Source organism: Leucopleurus acutus (assembly GCF_964270905.1).
Source record: "Leucopleurus acutus genome assembly, chromosome: 3".
NCBI lineage: Eukaryota > Metazoa > Chordata > Mammalia > Artiodactyla > Delphinidae > Leucopleurus > Leucopleurus acutus.
The window spans coordinates 119883722-119904042 of NC_139145.1; the positions used below are offsets into that span (position 1 = coordinate 119883722).

Below are 20321 nucleotides of genomic sequence, written 5' to 3' on the forward strand. Positions count from 1 at the left end.
CTCTAGAGGAGTGAGGGGTAGGGGACTCTTCGCTTTCTTACTGAGACCATCCTTCCCCTTCTCTTCCATCCCTGTTGGCTAGTGGCAGTCAGGTGTTTGCTGCACAGGTGCCCAGCACCGTGCAGGTCACATCCTTTGTGGAGAAAAGTAGTCCTAAGAGCTCACATTTAACTCAGCGGCCCTCAGCATGTGGTTGCCGTCAGCCACCCTGTCCAGGTTGCCTGCAAGCGCCGTTGCAGCCATTGCACTGAGCACATCACATGTCTTCTCTCTCCAGCCTGAATTTCAATCCAGGGGTGTACAACACAAGTGGGAACAACTTTTACCCACATTCTACAAATTAGGATCCTGAGGTTTTAGAGTCGGTTTCCTGGGGATATAACACAGAAGTGAGGTCCATCTGCTGCCAGATCTTGTCTCTACTTCTCTACTACCAAAAGCAGTTCTGCCCGAGGCCTTAGCCTCAGGAAGGACACACTTGAGGCAGCGAGTAAGCAGTACCAGACAGAATGCCATCAAGTGCTATATCAAGTAGGCCATAACAATAATATTTCTTGTTTGTGTGCATATTTCTACTCTGCTTGGTTCCAAAAAGGATTAAAAGTTGTCAAAATACTTAACCCAGTTCTCCTTTGATTTTCATAGTAACCCAGTGATAAAGGCATTATCACCTTTATTTTACAGGTGACAAAACTGATTCTCAGGTCGATTTAACCAGTCAGTAAGTGAGTCAGGGCTGGGCTCCAGTCAGATGCAGAGCAGCAATCACCTTGTCAGGGATGTTCATTGTCAGAGTGACAATGCTGATTAGTTTCCACAGGAAAAGTAGCATCCTAGCCTCCCTCATCTCTCAGGTAGCAGAAATTTTGTTGTTTCTGTCCCTACCCTTCTACCCCTGGAGAAGCACACATTACTATGGTTTGGCTCAGTTCTCTATCAGACAGGCCCTTGAATACAGAGTTAAAAGGCATATGTACCCTAAAGTACTCAACACAGGACACATCCCTAGGTAATAAAGGTATAAAAATATGCCTGAGAGTGATGGCCACCAACTTTCCTCCTCTGGAAAGTGAGAGGAGGAAGGTACAACTTTATATCTGTCATATTTTGTCTTTAAAATATATTCAAAGAAAACAAAAAAGATTATTGGGAAGAGGAGAGAAACATTGAATTTACTTTTCTACTGAGAGCTGATTTTTAGAAAATTGAGTACCAGAGTGTTATGAAATAATCAGTGTTGTATAAATGAGGAATTGTATTATAATCCTTCTGAATTACCCTTCTATGCTTGTTTTAGGTGCTCACAAAATACTTGGTTTTTGATAATCCCAATCGAACCTCATTGAAGGCAAGAAGTATATTTGCTTATCTTTGTCACTTCGTGTCCAGCAGAATATCCTGATTCATAGTAGGCTGATGAATGATCACATGCAGAAGAGAGCAGCTTTGTCCTCACCACATGCTCCATTCTGTTGGAATAAGTGATTCCATATAGGTACAGTAGCAGAACTATTCTCTCTAGTTTAACATTCAACTTTTCCTTAATTGTTCTCTGTTTAAAAAAAAAAAATTTTTTTTTTAACTAGCTCCCTTGCTTTTTTGCCTAAAGTTAGTGAAGGAAAAATTGTGCCTGTTCACTGAAGGCTGCATGCATTGTAGGAGCCGGGTACACGTGGATAGCCTACAGCTACTGCAGGTGAAATTGCACTTGATGTGTATTCATAAAGGACGGGCTCCCACTCCTTCCAGCTCACTGTAATTGTTCAGCAGATGAGCTAATGGCATTTAGGAAGCTAGGGAAGCAAAGGTATTTTCATAGCTTGTTTCTCTCTCCTCTCCCACAAAACATGGCCACGATCTGACATACGATCAAAGGGTGCAGCCCTTTTTAGGATGCAGGAGATGCTTCCCTGTGTCTGTGGCTCACAATGGCAAACAATAGAGACTTCTGCGATGATATTTTGCCTCCCTGGTGTTCAAACTTCTTCAGTTAAGCCTGTCTGGAATCTATTTAAATGTTATCCATCAAAGCTTTTCTTTTTTTTTTTTTTAATAAAAGGGGGAGTGAACGTGGAACCAGAGGAAAGACTGTATCTTTGCCAAGATGCTCTCTCCTCTCCTTGTGACTCATCCTTAGAAAAGCAGAGGGACTTTGGAAAGCTGCCTGCAGTCACACTGAGACAGCTCTCCTGGCACTTTCAGACATTTTAAAAATTTTCTTAAGCAATAAAAGATGTTTTTCAAATTGTTCATTCCCTCCTTCTGGGCCAGCTTAACAGCTTTTGTTTAGCTGTAGCATGGTGGTTGTATGGAAGTCTTGCCAGCTAGAACAGACGAACCCAGGCCTTTGTTTTTGGAGTATTACTAAGGAATCAGCTCTTCCCTGTTTAAAATTGGTAATCATTCTTTCTTAAATGATTGTTATCATGTTGCATTTGGTCATTCTTAAGAATTTTCTTGGTATATTGTGATGTACAATTTCAAATATTCAGCTATTAAAAAGTTTGGTTTTAGGGCTTCCCTGGTGGCGCAGTGGTTGAGAGTCCGCCTGCTGATGCAGGGGACACGGGTTCGTGCCCCGGTTTGGGAGGATCCCACGTGCCGCGGAGCGGCTGGGCCCGTGAGCCATGGCCGCTGGGCCTGCGCGTCTGGAGCCTGTGCTCTGCAACGGGAGAGGCCACACAGTGAGAGGCCCGCGTACCGCAAAAAAAAAAAAAAAAGTTTGGTTTTAGTATGGGGGTGCTAGCTTGAGCTAAATAGAGGAGCTGCTTATTAAATGTAGGCAGTCTGGTTTTTACCATTTGGCAGCACAGGAAAGAAAAGACATCTTAATTCTCTTACCTTCATATATAAATAAGGATGTTTTAGTAATTGGTAAATTAAAGCTTGCAGAAAACCAGTTAGACTAACAAATCTAATCGTCAGTTTTCAAATTTCTTTCCCTTTTAGCTACAAAAAATGATTATGTCCTTTTATGGTTCCAGAAACTGGCAAGTAATTTCTTAATATCCCTGTGGCCACTCCCATATCACTCCCCCAGTTTTGAAGGGTTCAACCATCTCTGCTCTAAGAATTGCCACTTAACAGGGGTTTGATACCAAAAATAAGTAAGTTATGGTGGTGAACTATTTGGATGTTTATGCCTGCTTAGCAATAATTTAAGGAGTAAAAGAAAGTAGCAACATACAGAAACAATTTGTGTTTTATAGGAAAGTTACTTTGGATGGCTGACTCTTAGATATAAATTGAATACAATGAAGTATTCATTTGAGTAGAAAATCCTTTACTTAGGGAGGGATCAGTTGCTGAAATTTTTATTATCTTGCAAAACTTGATCTCCAATTAAAATCTACTTTTAAGGACCTTGAATTTAATTTAGTGATTGTATCGTTTCATCTTGAAATTTTAGATGCCAGTTTGTGAGGTCTGCTGTCCCCATAATAGTCTATGTAGACTGCCCAAGCTGGGTGAAATGATATTCACCTGACTGGGGAATGAGGCTAGTGGAATAGAGTAGAATCAGATGTGGACTGAATGGTAGCTTTTGTCTTTGAGTCTCTGTTCTCTTATTTGTATCACTACCATTTTTCTAGTTTAACAGAGGTGTGTAAATGTATGATGTTTTAATGAATGGATTAGGCTTATTATTCTTCAGTCATTAAACATGGGAGCTGGAAGGCGTTTCAGGGGTCTGGTCTAGTTGAGTTCCAGTGTATTTTTTTTGACCCATACTATATGGTTTCAAAAACAGTATAACTAGTCAGCTACTTTGCTTGATAATAATACAAGTAGCTTTGTACCTATTGTCTTACATGATTCTTCATGCATTTTTTTTTTTTTGCAGTACGCGGGCCTCTCACCGTTGTGGCCTCTCCCGTTGCAGAGCACAGGTTCCGGACGCGCAGGCCCAGCGGCCATGGCTCACAGGCCCAGCCGCTCTGCGGCATGTGGGATCCTCCCGGACCGGGGCATGAACCCACGTCCCCTGCATCAGCAGGCGGACTCTGAACCACTGCACCACCAGGGAAGCCCCCTCTTCATGCATTTATATTAACTGACTGGCCCCTGCAGACATTTGAGTGTATGATCTAGATAATCCTACCTTTTCATTCTACAGTTGTAGGAACTGAAACCCCAAGGATCGAGTGACTACAATGTCAAACGGCTAATTCAGGGCAATTCCAAAACTGTTTCACCGCCTGAGTTTTTTTTTTCTTTGTTTGTTTCTTTGTTTTTAATAGGTTAGAGATCTTTGTCAAACTGCAGAGATGTTTCTTAAAGATGTGTTACAAATAAAAGAATTGAAAGGTAGTGGTGGAATAGTAAGAGTAAACAGTCTAGTTTATAGTTTAGGTCCTGGAGTTATCTTGCTTATCTTGGATAAATCATTTCATCTCATTGGACACCAAGATTTCTCATCCATAAAGTAAAGGAATTAGACTAGACCATTTCACATCACCCAGTACAGGGCTTGGTAAGTAGTGACTTCTCAATAAATAGTTTAATGAACAGTGGTTATTGAAGGCCCCTACCAGCACTAAACTATAGATTCTCTTAATTCTATATGAACTTTTCTTCCTTCCCCATCCCCAATTTACTTGGCCTAGATGGCTTTCAGAGTCTCTTCCAACCTTGAGAGGAGTCTAAGATTTTTGATTTAGAACTTGTTAGGGGAGGTCTTTGAACCCATGTGCTCTATTGTCTATCCTCCTGTTTTTGGTTTCACTCTCCCATCAGCTTGTCTGTTCCCTGAACTCACTGCACTGCAGAATCCATGTATCCTTTTATGTATGATGGGAAGGAGGCAGCAGGGGGCAGAAGTGAGGAGTAGGTGGCTTTCCAGAATGACCACATATTATTTCACATTCTCTGCCGTCTCTGATCTCCTCCTGCCTTGCACAAAAAAGGTAGCATTTCCTCCTGGCTTCGTCTGTTTATAGGCAGGATAATACTTCAAAACCAGAAGTGGATTATCGTTTCAAATATAAATAATACTCATGAGTTTCAACATACATTATTGGTATTTATACAGTCTTAGCAGGCCTAGGCACTATTGCCAAATCATCAGACACCTACTGTTGTAGGTCACGAAAAGATAGAAAACTTGTCCCCTGCCTTTTAAGAGCTTAAAGCCTTAATAATGAAGTCAGTAGAGTTACAGAAATAGAAACTAGCTATGAACTTGGGTTGTATAACTGGAAGTAAATCCAATCTTACCTTTTGCTGTAAACAGAATCCTTTGAGGTTCAACTTTTCCATGTGTTAGAGAATCAAAATGTTTAAAAACACTGTGATGCCTTTCTTCTTTATTTAAAAAAAAAGATCTGATTCTTAAGAAATCCAGATTAGTGCTGAGCTTCTCTTCCATCAAAAATACCCCAAAAGAGATTCATAATCTCACACACAAAAACACATATAAATCCGCTCAACACCAGCTTAACTCTTCCGTGCTTTTATGCTGGTGTGCTTCGTCCCCTGGGCCAGTCCTCTGCCTGCTCATTTCTTTTGTGGCAGACTTAATCCCGACAACTTCACTAAGGCTAGAATACTCCAGAAATCCGAAATGCTATTCCTTTGTCTTCCTCCTTTTTCTTTCACACCTCCCCCTTCCTCAGAACTCTTCAGATATATAGCCTACCCCTGGTTAATTAATATATGTGATTTTCCTGCCTCAGTCATAGTATTATTTATGATTTTGCAGAAATTATGTCTGAAGTTCCAGCCAAAACTTTAGAAGACATCAGGAAATGTTGGCGTCTTTTTAAAACTGGCTCATTTATGGCTCACAGATTTCCTACTGAAAACCAAAAATATTTCCCTTATCTTTGCCCGACCCAAGCCAGTTCCCACAACTCTACGTGTTTTTATAAATAGGACTGGTTCCAAAATCCAGTTTTTCTCAGCTTCCAGCTGTCCTGAGCTGAAGGCCCTCTTCCTTTAGCCTCACCTTGCCCTCCACCATCTCTCAGGCATGAAGCTAACCTGTGTATCCACCTTGCAAGTGGCTGGAGAAGCCCCACCAGGCACTTCTGGGTGCAGTTTCACGGACAGATCAGTTGTTGACTACAAAGACAGACGCTTTATGCTTTTAGGACTATCGCCAGGAGGGCACCTCGGCAATCACTGTAAATACTTTTTTCTTCTCCAGTTCTCCCCACAAATAATCCTTCCCTGTTATCCACATGCATCACCTTTTGGAGGCTGACAAAAATAGTAGGCTTCAGACAAAGAACAATTGGCTTCATCTGACTGGGGAGGAGCAGCAGAGCATAGAGTCAGTCTATAGGTTTTTTTCTTTCTGTATCTGAAGGGAGAGATGTCATCTTTAAGATTGTTTGAAACTAGAGGAAACTGGGTAGACCAGCAGGGTTAGACTATAGACCATCTGGCACAGGGTAGCTACTTAGTAAGTATTTTCTTAGTGAATGAAAAATGTGTCCCCTATATTGAGAGATGTTGATCTGGCTAAACAATAGCCAGATCAGAGAGAAGACAGAATAGTTTGGGGATATATGTCCTACTTGTCCTTGCTTGTTTTCTAGTCCATGAATGGATATGGAAAATAGAGTATTTCTCCTAGAGTAGTTTCTTGGATGTGAAATGTTATTTCATTATACCAGGTGAAATGCTGGTTACCTCATTTTTAAGCCCAGGGTATGACAAATTTAGATTTTGACTTTGATATCTAGCAAGTCCCTCTGTTTTCCATCTTCACTTTAAAATGTGTTATTATGCTGCATTTATTTAGCACTTCACATTTGTAAAATTCTATGCCTGTGTTATTCTCTACCAAAAAATCCACTTACTTGTTACCCTTATTAGAAGGCAAACAGGGATACCAAATGTCTCATGGCTGTGTATAGAACTCAGAGAAAACTACTTGTAAACTGGATTTTAATTTTTTCAAGTTCTAATTTGGAAATTGGCAGAATGTAAATTACAATTGAACTGAAATTATAGTTTTATTACCTTATTTGCTTTTCCTCTTATAAAATTAATAACTCTAGGTTTAGAAAGAATCTCGAGGAGGTTATCTGTATAAAATTTGCTCAAATTAAGCAGCAAACCCTGGAGAGGTTGATTCTGAAGGAGGCATTAGGAATTTTTAGGGTTGATAGAACTGTTCTTTTAGCTTGACTGTGGTGGTTACACAACTGGATGCATTTGTCAAAATTCACAGACAGATTCACTGAAAAGTGTGAATTTTACTGTTTGTGTATCTTTGTAAACCTGTTTTTTAAAAAAGAAAAAAGCATTAGAACTTGAAAATAAAAAAAAAAAAAAGACATTTTTATCTGCCTAAGAGGTAGATAATGAATTCATTGGAAATGTACAAGCCCAAACTTGGGCATTTGCGAGGGCAATGTTTTAGAAGGAGGGGATTCTTGCTCTTAGTGCGTCACTTAGTGCACACGCAGGACATATTTGTTGAAAAGTTAAAATTACCTTGGGCTTCCCTGGTGGCGCAGTGGTTAAGAATCTGCCTGCCAACGCAGGGGACATACGTTCTAGCCCTGGTCCGGGAAGATCCCACATGCCGCGGAGCAACTAAGCCCGTGCGCCGCAACTACTGAGCCTGTGCTCTAGAGCCCGTGCTCCGGCAACAAGAGAAGCCACCGCAATGAGAAGCCCACGCACCCCAATGAAGAGTAGCCCCAGCTCACCACAACTAGAAAAAGCCCGTGCACAGCAACGAAGACCCAACGCAGCCAATCAATCAATAAAATAAATAAAATTTTTTAAAAGGTTAAAATGACCTGAAGTTCCCCTATAAAAGTAAGAATCTGGGATCTCAAGCAAGAAAGTGGTTTTAATCTAGAATACTGATGTCTTTATTATCAGTTCCTATATTAGACTCCTATATTAGCCCCCTTTTTCAAACACTTGACAAAGATATAATAGTCATTAGAAAATTATTGCATCAGAACTTGGTTTTATTTGTGGTAGTTGGGGGCAACTAATAATTGATGAAAGCAGAATTTCCAGCAGGATGCAAAAGAAAGTAATTATCCTTGTAGAATAAGAAAGTGCGTAGCCATGACTGAATCAGATTCTGGTTTGAATAATCACATGATACCCTCTTGCTCTTTGGGTTTAGTTCAGGGAAGCGCTCAAACCTTTCAATAAGTGCCCACTTTGCTTCATTGATAAGGCTACCCGTCTGCACTACAGACTCTGAAGCCAGCTGTGTTTTCTTCTTGGCACTCTTCCAGTCCTCCTTTTACCCCAGCCCCTCACCCATCTCCATGTCTACCCAGCTCGGGGCCTGAGGTTTCCATCTGTAAAGCCTGTTGCTACAGGATACAGAATTCACTCGAGAGGAGGGGAAAGCTGCGTGTGTGTGTTTAAGGATGGTGGCTCTCATAATCAGATAAATGTTGTGGAAAGCTTGCTCATTCATATGGAAGAGCCAGCGCTGCAGCTAAATGGTGGAGCCGCTGAGCTCCAGGCTCTGGCATCTGTGCATTAGCCCTGCTCAGTCAGGAGCGCTTTTATTTGTGATACAGAAATAGCTGAGGAGCATCACCACTTTTGCCTTCAACAATAACTTTTGGTTGAACCCATGGAAAAAAGGCTGTATCGCTTTTTTTTTTAATGCAATGATGAAATTGGTCACAAATAGGAAATCTCATGTGACTTCTACACACAATGAGGTACCTCCTATGCAATCATAGTAAGTCTCTGGTGTTTTACTTTTCACTCTTGACTTCCTTTATATAACTGCTCTTCCCTTCTAAGATATCTCGAAGGTATCAAAGACTTTTTCCCCATGTCATGCATCCTGGGATTCTGCTCTCCTTCCTTCCTGGTGACATCAGTCTTGAATGAACAGTAGTGCTGGTGAATGCCTTGAAAAGCCTGGAATGTAACCTGATTTTTGAGGAGAGGAAGCTTCTCAGTTCCCGCCATTTGACTTGCCTTGGCAAGTTCTGTCTTGCACTATGGACAGAGTTATCTTCAGCCATAGGATACCAGCTTTGGGAACTAGTAAAGCCGGAGCTTAAGAACACACTTCATTCTCTCCTTCTCCTTCTTGTGCCCCTCCTTCCTTCCAAGAAAACACTCATGTCCTTAGGATTGTTGTCAAGTTTGCTTCTGTTTTATAAGCGGGAAGCTCAGAATGTCTCTTGCCTTCATGAGCACAAGCATTGTTGGGGTTATTTGGGTTGCATTTGTTTATCTTTTCCACACTCACACGGTTTGCCTAGCTTGGCAGCCTGCTGGCCTGGACAATAATAAAGCTTCTGTCGAGGTGAGCAAACAGCTGATGGCATGGGGCACAGAGGGGACTCCTACAGTAGCTGCCTGTAATCTGCTGGGCTGGTGGTCAGAGTAGGCAAGAACAAAAGCCAGTCTGTTTGCAGGCAATTTGGAAAATCAATGTGTTAGTTGTGTTCTTGTCTCTTTGCTTTTCTCTTGGCTAAAAGGGAGAATGCTGGTCCAGCAGTTTGCAGAATCTTTCCAGGCAAGTACCCATTCCAGAGACTTACCTGCCTGTCATATTTCCACTGGCTGTTCTGAAAAGGGCCCGAGTTTTTCTGTCTGAACTGCTTAAAAAGCCACTGACAGAGAATTCTTAAACTCAACACCCAAAGTTGGACCCTACTATTCCAATGTTTTGAGTGGTTTATATTCTAGATAGTTACTCACATAAGTTGTGTGCTAATTTTTTTTTAATGCTAATGAGGGCTTCAAAAGGAGTTTATTTGTTGCCTGGCTAGGAAATACAAGAATTGCACTTTGAGCAACATATTTCATAATATATGTGTGTTTGCCTCTTATTCCTAAATTGATTTAATATTGTCACTTAGTTGAAAATGTCCTAGTCATGGTTGTGTATCTGGATTATTAGGTCTTACAGAGCAGAGATCACACCAAGTAGCCCTGTTCCAGGATGGGAGAGAGAGTGAACTTAGTAAAGACCCATGTGAGTCTGTTGACACATCTTTCAAAGGACAGCCGTGCAGATGATTATATTAGTTGTGTGAAGTCTTGAGTTACTTTTCCCTTTAAGCTTCTAAGAAATAAAAGGTGATAAGGAAAGATTTGAGAAGAAAAGACTTTTCTGTTCATCCGTGTGTTAAAATTAGCCTCAGAAGGTTAGCAAATGGCTTTAAACAAATTTTCATTTGTGCTTTGAACGTCTATAACTAGATCCTATCCATCTTTGTTCCTCTTTTTCAAAGCCTAAAAATGATCTGCTGATTGTGAATAAGAGAAAAGGGTGTTTGGTTGGATGTGGTCATGGTGCTCTTATTTTAAAGTCCATCAAAAAGAAAAGTAATAACTTTAATGGTCATTGGAGACATCCTAAAGCAGAAGATAAGATTTAGGGCTTCCTTGGTGGCGCAGTGGTTGAGAGTCTGCCTGCCGATGCAGGGGACACGGGTTCGTGCCCCAATCCGGGAAGATCCCACATGCTGCGGAGCGGCTGCGCCCGTGAGCCATGGTCGCTGAGCCTGCGTCTGGAGCCTGTGCTTCGCAATGGGAGAGGCCACAACAGTGAGAGGCTCACGTACCGCAAAAAAAAAAAAAAAAAAAAAAAAAGATTTAAATAATCGTGGGTAAAGGAGATAATTGACATTTTTTTGTTTTGTTTTGTTTTGTTTGTTTGTTTTCAAAGGAAAAATAGACTAAACCTAAAAGCCACTACTACCAAAAATACCTCTAGCATCTAGTAGTGCCCTCTGCATTTTTAGTGTTTATCACGCCCCCCGCCCCCGTGTTATTGTTAAACTGGTTTATATACCTTATTTTTGTAATGAGATTATAAATACCCCAAACAGGGAATTTACAATTCTATAATATACCATAGAAGTTAACATAATGATCAATACATTATTGCATTTAATACGTGCTGATTTTTAAAGCTCTTTTTTTATTTGTCAACAACCTATTGTGGGCCACAAATTGTGTCAGGCACTGAGGAACCAGTGTGGAGCAAGGCAGTCACTGCCCCTACTTACTGCCCAGGGAGCCTACAGGCTAGCGAGAACACATCACCATCTTTAGGCAGTACACCTGGTATTTCACTTGACCTTTTTTTTTTTTTTTAAATAAAATTAGCTGTTAATTGGCCATTACACTTCAAATCTCAGATTTTTCAGAGTAACAAGGAGTGACGCTCAGGTTGCTCAACTGTTGACTTTAAAATGTGAGGGAAAGCATGAAATACTAAAAGATATAGTTTGTTTCATTTCTATGCAGAGGATCTCATTAGACCTACTATCTAGGGCACTTATACAATGGCTTTCTCTGGCTAGGTCACTCTCATCTTAAACATAATTTGACATATTTCTATCCTTCTGCTTTTATCAAAAGGGGTTAATTCTGTAAAGAAAGAGTGAGAGAGACATTTTCCAGCCAAATCTAAGGCAGTCAAAAAACTGGACAGAGCTAGATGGCTTTAAATCCATAAAACATCTTCAGATCTTATTTTTATCAAATCTCTCACCAGATCACTAATAAATAGCCTAAATTAAATACTACTTCTCACTTGCTCTCTTTTTCTCAGCTTTTACTTTGGCAGAGAACCTGTTCAGCAGGAAACTATCCCAATGCCAGATGGCAGGAAATAGCAGGTGGCAGATTGAATAACCAGCCTTTGAAAAACACCAGTATTAGCCTCTAGCCCCAATTCTCAAATATGGCACAAAATTCTTTCACTTTAAGTTTTTGTCTTGCCTTTTGTTTTTAAGAAAACTGTTTGAATTTTGTGGGGTCCAGGGATTGACTTGCTTCCTCAGTGGTCAAAGTGGGGACTTCAGCTGATACGAGATGATGTTTGAGGAACCGACCCGATCAAAGCAGATAAACAGAGGCGGCCTCACACACTCACACCTCTCACCTGAGCGAGAGGTCTCCCCTCTCACTCAGCCTTGTGGCACAGACCCCCAAGAGCAAGGAGAAGCTGCTCCAACCAGTGTGTGCCAACTCAAGGCAAGAGCAGCATTTGAATTCCTTTCCAAGTTCCATTCTTTTGTGGGAATACTGGTACTATTATACACCTCAGCTTGGACTGCTTAGGCCTTTTAAAACCATGTGGAGAACAGTAGGAAGCAAGAGGAGATAGACCGAAGCACTGGAATAGGGCTGTGAGAAAGCGTGATCACGGATCCTGGAGGGCCTGAATGCTAAATTTTGCTCAAAAAATTTTTTTTTCTTTTTGTTTTCTTTCAGTTCACTGAAGAGTGTCCTAATGTCTCCTAAGTGCCACAAGAAATAGCAATATAACTCAAAGCTGATTTTCCTCTAGAATTGTTATGCTATCCTAGTTTTCATTTTTGCTTCATCTGTTTTATTTTAAACTTATAAAGTATAAGCTTCCACATGTCTTCTAATGAAATGTGTACTTATGTAACACCATGGTTAGTAGAGCATATTCCTGAAATCATTTTTGTAAATCTTATGTTAAAACAACGTATTGAATTGGGGGTATAAATAAGGAACAAAATTTTTATACTCTTTTTGTTTATTATTATTTTGCCTTCTTTTTCCCATTTCAGACTTTATAGTGAATGAGTTTTACCCTCAAGCTTTTAGCAACTGTTGGTCTTTATGACTTTTATGATCACATTGACTGCACATCAGGACCTGCTGATGGAAGAGGGATTTTGGCATTGACATTTAAGAGTTAACCCCAGTTTTCTCTCTTCTTATACTTTATTTAGATTTCGACACAGCCCCAACTGCTGGTACCTGAGAGATTGGACTATCCACACCTGGATTAGGCAGTGTCTAAAATATGGTGCACAAGACAAGGCCTTATATACCCTTGTAAATAAGGTGAGTGGTTTCCTGGCATTTGCAGCTTATTCTCCTGAGTTTAGGTGATTTGGTGTTTGTACCATTACAGAACAGCAGAGAATAGTACAAGAAGTAACTTTTAAATTTATTTGCCCTCAGAAAATCTTTTTAGAATGGAGCTGGTATAAATTAACCAGCCCATTAACAATGAACATTCCGGTAGCTGTGGCTGTTCCAAGCACAGTGACTTAAAAATGGAGTGGCAAAAGCAAAAGGTAACCTAATCACAAGAACTTTGTTGGTGGTCATTTCATTCTTGATCCCGAAGTCTTGGATTTTTTGCCTAGTTCCTTTGGTGAAGTTTAGAGAAAAAGACGTGACCATTTTGCTGGAGTGTGATCTCCAGAGCGTTCAGATCATCTTACACATTTTTAAGAAGACAGACTTCCTAGGTTATTCAAAACATGTCTTCCTAAGTCCCTGAGTCCTCCCCTCAAGCCCCAGAGCCCCTATGATTAGGGTCTTTCTGCATGTTATACTCTACCCAAGGGCTGAGCCTTCATTCCCTTCATAGTATGAAATAAGTACAAAGTAAGCAAAAGTTTAGAATGTTATTATTGTGAGTCTCAAGCTACAATCCTAGCTTGACCCTTAACAAGACTTTAACAGTATTTCTGTGGAAATGTATTATTTCTGTAGTGTCACTGGACCTTCTATGGCAGACCTCAAAAAGAAATACTAATTTTGGTTTTGGGAGTTCTTGTTCCCATGACTTGGGCCTAATTTAACTTATACATTTAAGATCTTTTGCGTGTCCCAAAAAAGGAGCAATGTCCTGTCCCTTCCCTCGGAAAGCTTATAATTTAATAAAGTAGATAAGCAGGTTCACTGATAAATCTAATATTAGGCCCCAGGGGAAGGAATGGATTAAATCTTGCTCTTCACTTCAGACTTTAATGACACAGATCATACTCAAAGAAGAAGATCCCTATGAAAACAAAACAAGAAGTTCTGGAAAGACAAAAAATGTCTGTCTCATTTTCTACTCTTACTAGTCTTTTAGTGGAAAGAACACCAGACAAGGAGTCAGAAGACCCAAGCTTAACCTCATAAGTTCTACCAATTGCTCATAACTTCAGGCAGATAGTAATTTTATTCTTCTAGGTCTTAGTTTTTTCAACTCTTAAGTCAAGTGAGTTGTACTAAGTCAGTGATTTCCAGCCCTGGCTGCCCGTTAGAATCACACAGGAAGCTTTTAAAAATTATAGATGCTTTTCTCCACCCCCAAGATTCTAATTTAATTTAATCTTTCTGGAGCCCAGCCATTGGTATTTTTTTAATTGTTTTTTTAAAAAATAGATTTTATTTTTTTGGAGCAGTTTTGGGTTCACAATAAAATTGAGCAGAAGGTACAGAGATTTCCCACATGTTCCCTGTCCCCACACGTGCACAGCCTCCCGAGTGAGCCATTTGTTACAACTGATGAACCTACATTGACATATAATCACCCAAAGTCCGTAGTTTACATTAGGGTTCACTCTTGATGTTGTACGTTCTATGGGTTTAAACAATGTATAATGACATGTATCTACCATTGTAGTATCATACAGACTAGTTTCACTGCCCTTAAAATCCTCTGTGCTCTGCCTTTTCATACCTCATTGGTGTCTTTTTAAAGCTCCCAAGCTGATTTTCATTTGCAGTCAGTGTTGAGAATCACTGACCAGTTGATTTCTAAGGTTCCTTCTGGCTTTAGTGATTTATCATTCTAAGATATTTTGTTTTTACCCTGCCTTAGGGATTAGTGCAGATTTGGTTGACTGCTTTGATGAATTTAAACACTGCTCATGAGCTACAACCTTTAAAGCAATGGATTCTAAACTTTTTTTCCATTTCGGCACATCTGAGGCATTCTGCACAGCGTGCTGGTAATAGTGACTCAGTTCAGCAGTGATTTGCAACTGGGGATTAGGGTTATCAGAATTTCTAAGGGGATGGGTATAATTGGAAAAAAAAGAATTCCTCAGGTGTTTCTGGTGGTTGACGGGGGGGTGAGGGGGATGAGCCTACTGAAGTAAGGATTTAAAACAGACACATGACCACAGCCTAGACCATTAGTAGTCAGACTTGATTGTGCGTGCAAGTCACATGGGAGCCATGGCAACTTCAGGCTTCTTGGGTCTTTAAAAACTAGTCTAAGAGACAAGAGATAACAGATGCTGACAAGAATGTGGCATTGTGCATTGTCGACAGGAATGTAAATTGGTACAGCCAGTATGGGAAACAGTATGAAGGTCCCTCAAGAAATTAAAAATAGAACTACAATTTGATCCAGCAATCCCACTTCTGGGTATAAATCCAAAGGAGATGAAATGACTATCTCAAAGAGATACCTGCACCCCCATGTTCATTGCAGCACTATTCACAATAGCCAAGCCGTGGAAACAACCTAAATATCCATTTACAGATGAATGGATAAAGAAGATGTGGGGTGTGTGTATATGAACATATGCATACAATGGAATAGTTAGCCATAAAAAAGAAGATCCTGCCATTTGAGACTACATGGACAAACCTTGAGGGCACTATGCTAAGTAAAATAAGTCACTCAAAGAAAGACAAATACATCATGATCTCACTTATATGTGAAATCTAAAAAAGCGGAACTCATAGAAACAGTGTAGAATAATGGATGCCAGGGACTGGGAGGACGGGAGAAATAGGGAGAGGTTGGTCAAAGGATACAAACTTCCAGTTGTAAGATGAGTAAGTTCTGAGGATCTAATGTACAACGCGGTGACTGTAGTTAACAGTACTGTATTGTATACTTGAAAGTTGCCAAGAAAATAGATCTTAAATGTTCTCACCACTGCCACCACCAGAAAAATGGTAATTATGTGAGGCAATGAATTTGTTAACTAGCCTTATTGTAATAATCATTTTGCAATATATATGTGTGTTAAATTATCATGTTGTACACCTTAAAATTAAACAATGTTATATGACAATTATATCTTAATAAAGTTGGAGAAAAAGCACTCTAAGGACCAGAAAATGCTGCATAATGTGTTAATGTGTGCTTTCTCATGGGAGTCCATTTTTGCATTGATATTCATACCTTCTGAAAAGAATCACTGAATGAGTGGAGTATGGTGGTTTTTTATTGTCTTGGTTTGGTTTGGGGTTTTTTTTTTTAGTTATGATGAAGTGTTAGAATTGAGCTTTATTTTTCAGACGTCAGTTGCCTTATATCAGACACCCACTCACAACTTTCTCACCCTGACCAACAGTTCCAGTTACCAAACGGCATGAGTCACAGCTTCTGTTTCACCGTCCCAGATGCTGTGAAATGATAGTCAGATATTTTACGGCTAACGGTGCCAAGGTTTTTCCTGAATAATACATAGGCATAAATTATAAACTGAATTAAATGAATATTTTTTCCCTTATCTTACTTTTATTTTCATTACAGGTCCAATATGGTATTTTTCCAGATAACTATACATTTAATTTACTGATGGATCATTTCATAAAGGAAGAAAATTACAAAGGTAAGAAACCAAACCCAGTTCCATGTATAATGGATCTTCAGCTCCCAAAGGGAAGTAAATGTAGGCACTTTTACTTTTTTTATTTCTTAATGACTCTCTACATCACTCTTTCAGTCAGAAATAGGTGCGTAGTTGATTTACCACACCAGTTGGCCAGATAGGAGAACCATATTCAGGTCTTTTTTCCTCTGAGTTTCTGAAGTTTATTTGTTCATGTCTCTTTGGGCAAAGGACAGTGAATTTAGTGAAGCAATAAACCTTGCCTGAGCTTCCATGGCTAGTTAAGATTATATTAATTCAGCTATTAGCTTGACTTTTTTTAGCACCATTTGCTAACTTCCTTTATTTAAATCACAGTTGTTACAGCATGGGAAGTGTGTAAGTATAAAATCTTATATACTGGAGAGAGTAGTACCCTCGCTATGAAGGAAAGTCATTTCACCTCCCTAGGCTTTTGTTCCCCCTTCTCTAAAGTAAGTGCATTGGTGAACTCGGAGATCTCTTTACCCCCCAAATCCTCTGACCCCATGGAATTAATTTAAAGTGGCTCTTACCTTCAGCTACAGTAAGGGAGGCCAAGGAAAGGTGGGGATGTGGCAGACCCTACAGAGCAGTCAGGTGGAGCCCTGCCAGTCTCCAGTGGACAGGGAAGGGTAGTACAGCACGCTTGTGCTTGCAGCTACGCAGACAGTGAAGAAGGAAAGAGGAGGCCATGCCGTTGTGTAAAGACACACACTGGCTTCCCCTTCCACCATTTCATCCTCAGGCTTGGTTCTGAGGAGCCATGCCTGTGTTAGGGTAGTCACTACCTCAGGAATGTGGATGTGGACTGGTGGTCACTTAACGCTTTTATGACACCTGTGATTCTTGTCATTGGGTTACATCCTCTTGTTCCTGCACACCAGCACCCTCAGCCTTTTCCATTGCGTCACTGCCTGGACTCAGTGATGAGGCTGGGGACCTGGGGACCGGGGACCTCTCTCCTTTCTCTTCTCCGGGCCTCTGCTTTATCTTCTCTCTCATAAGGCTTACAGTTGTTGACTGCCTAAAAATATTTGCTGTGCATTATTATTATTATTATTTTTTTTTTTTTTTTGCGGTATGCGGGCCTCTCACTGTTGTGGCCTCTCCTGTTGCGGAGCACAGACTCCGGACGCGCAGGCTCAGCGGCCATGGCTCACGGGCCCAGCCGCTCCGTGGCACGCGGGATCCTCCCGGACCGGGGCACGAACCCGTGTCCCCTGCATCAGCAGGCGGACTCTCAACCACTGCGTCACCAGCGAAGCCCTGTGCATTATTTTTTGAAATGCTCATTATCCCTTATCCATTTTAAACATGGGCTTCCTGAATTCAATTAAAAGATAATTAGCTTTTGCGTGTTTCATCGTCTGTTCTCTGTGAACATCAGATTTAAGAATCCTTATTACTCTATCATTGGAAAATTATGTAGTAGCAGTTTTCTCCCCTCTCTCTTTAAAGGTAATGTTGGAAGGGTAAAAGGAGTTTTGGGTTTGGTTTTTTTCTTTTTTTTTTCCTTCTAAATTCAGAGTAAATAATATTGAGGACTTTTTAAAATAAAGTTTTGATGAAGATTATTATTATTTATGGCAAAAATTTAGAAAATGTTATACTTTTTATTGCTAAAATAGGAAATACCCAAGTATATAAATAATTATGGAGGAAAAGGAAATTACTTATACAGATCAACCTAATTTCACTTCCCAAGCTGACTGAAATGAATATAAATTAGAGATAAAATAAATTTGATTTATTTTTCATGTGTAATTTTGGATTCAGTATTGAACAGTTGGCAAAACAGATTTTTTTAAACTGATTTGTAACTTTGTGTTCTTTTAAAATGTCGGTTTGTTGGTGAGATGGGAGTGTTGCTTGTTTAATCTCTTCCAGGTTCTTATTTTGCTACTGACTGACTGGGTGACTCCTCCCTGGTCTGCCTGTCTATCTCAGTTTCCCTGTTTGCAAAAAATATATACAAATTCTTGGCTGTGGCCTCATGTAGAACCATGACAACACACACAAAACCAGCTGGCTAGCAACAGCTGCAAATCAGTGCTAACTCTTATGCAGCCCTATATGCAAAAATTGGTTAACAGAACAGCTCAGTCAGTTATTCAAAAACATTTGTTGTGCCTGTGTTATGTGCAGGTACCGTATTTTAAACCAATATTAACATTCTCTGATTTAACAACAAATACTAAGGGAAAGAAATTGTTTGAATTTGATTTTCTTGCCTTCTGCCTATGTTGTGAAATATTGAGGGACAATAAATTAGACCTTGCTCAAGGTCTGGTCTCCTATGATCAGCATTCATGTGAAAACAAATATCTTCTATGTTACACTCACGGAATTATAACTTATGAATAAGCATTTCCTTTCCATTCTTTCAATTCTTTTAAATTGAGCCTGATTGTCCTTTTTGTAGTCATCAGTTTTCTGTCTTTGAAATAATACCTGAGGTTTAGAATTGTCTCTAGCATTTGTTCTCTTTTGCCCAAACAGGGAGAAAATTCCAGAACATACAGTGGGGCAGTCAGCCAAGCCCCCTCTCTACTTGTCAGGGTGACCTGGAAAATATATTTGCCTCCTTTCTGTATGCCTTAGCTCTTCCAGCTGATGGACATGATGCCTTAAATTTGCTTCACAGTTTATGAGGCATTTTCACATGTATTATTTTGTTGGACTGTCAACAGTCTTGTGATGTATGTGGGACAAATGGTATTTTAACATCATGAAGATGATATTGAGAAATTGAGTGGTTTATTTGACATCCTTGAGGACAGTGATACAATAGCACCTGATTCAGTACACAGTAGTGTGTACAATAGAAGCTGAAGACTTGGGAAAGACCTAGTTTATGGAAGAACTAGGACCAGAGCCCACATTTCTTAACTTCTTAATTCTGTTTATTTTTCCGTCATGCCCCACTTTTTAAGAGTGTTTATAGTTAAATACAGGTTTGATGATGTTACCTAAAACTAATTACCTCTCATTTTTACTTTGATCTTCTTTCCAGATGCTCTGTCTGTGGTTTTTGAGATCATGATGCAAGAAGCTTTTGAGGTTCCCTCCACCCAACTCCTCTCCCTCTACGTTTTATACTACTGCCTGGCAAAGAAGACAGACTTCAGTGTAAGTGCTCTACCTTAAAGCAGCAGTGAGAGTCTTAGAAGAAGCAAGCAGTGGCTGCTCAGTAGTGATGTGGGCACCAGAGGAAACCTCTGCCCTCGGCATCTGGAAAAAGATGCCTGATATATAGCGCTGTGGCCCCGTACAACCAGGAATGAGTGTTCATCCTGTACATTTTAGGTACTGGGCTCTAACAAAGTGGAATTGGACATTCTTCCACTCGGAAGAATCTCAAGGGAAAGTCCTTATGTGCATTCTGAGACTTGAGCTAGGCTAAGTGCACCTCACACGTGCAGAAGTAGGTAATCGATGATCAGTGAGAGCTGGACATGGCATACCAACGAAGCAGTGAGGCAGCCAGCTTCGACCACGACCTCAGGTATTAAATACTCATTGTTTAATTTATGTCAGTATTTTCCTAAGGTTGCTCTGGGTCAGTCCAGAAGACTAAGTTTGGTTTCATCTCTTAGGTTAGGATATTTAGTCATTGTTTATTGCTATCCTAAGAACAACAACAGTAACAACAACAATAGCTAATTCTTAAATGGCACTTACTTTACACCAGGCTGTGTTCTTGGTGTTTTAGATTTATTAATTCATTTAATCCTCACAACTCCATGCAGATGAGAAGACTGGGGCACAGAGATGTTACATAATAGCCACCCAGCTAGTAGGTGATGAAGCCACCTGGTGAAGCCAAGCAGCCTGGCCCTACAGTCTGCCCTTAACCTCAGATGTAACACCAAAAAATACTACTTTGGGTAGGAACTGAAAAGATCATTTAGTCTAGCCCCCATTCTAAAAAAATTTATTGTGTGTTTTGTTTTTGTAAGATGAATGTCATAGCCTATGGCACACCTCACATTCACTAGTTCA

The 20321-nt window shown here is 40.2% G+C and overlaps 1 protein-coding gene across 2 annotated transcripts in view; it reads left to right on the plus strand.

The window, feature by feature from the left end:
• Window positions 1-20321, plus strand: part of MRPS27 (mitochondrial ribosomal protein S27) — a 91880-nt gene that overhangs the window by 59965 nt on the left and 11594 nt on the right. For both annotated transcript variants that reach the window (XM_082835745.1, XM_082835746.1), the window contains exons 5-7: window positions 12672-12786; window positions 16220-16298; window positions 19333-19448. In XM_082835745.1, the coding sequence (XP_082691871.1) occupies window positions 12672-12786; window positions 16220-16298; window positions 19333-19448 (310 nt within the window). The remainder of the gene's footprint in view (window positions 1-12671; window positions 12787-16219; window positions 16299-19332; window positions 19449-20321) is intronic.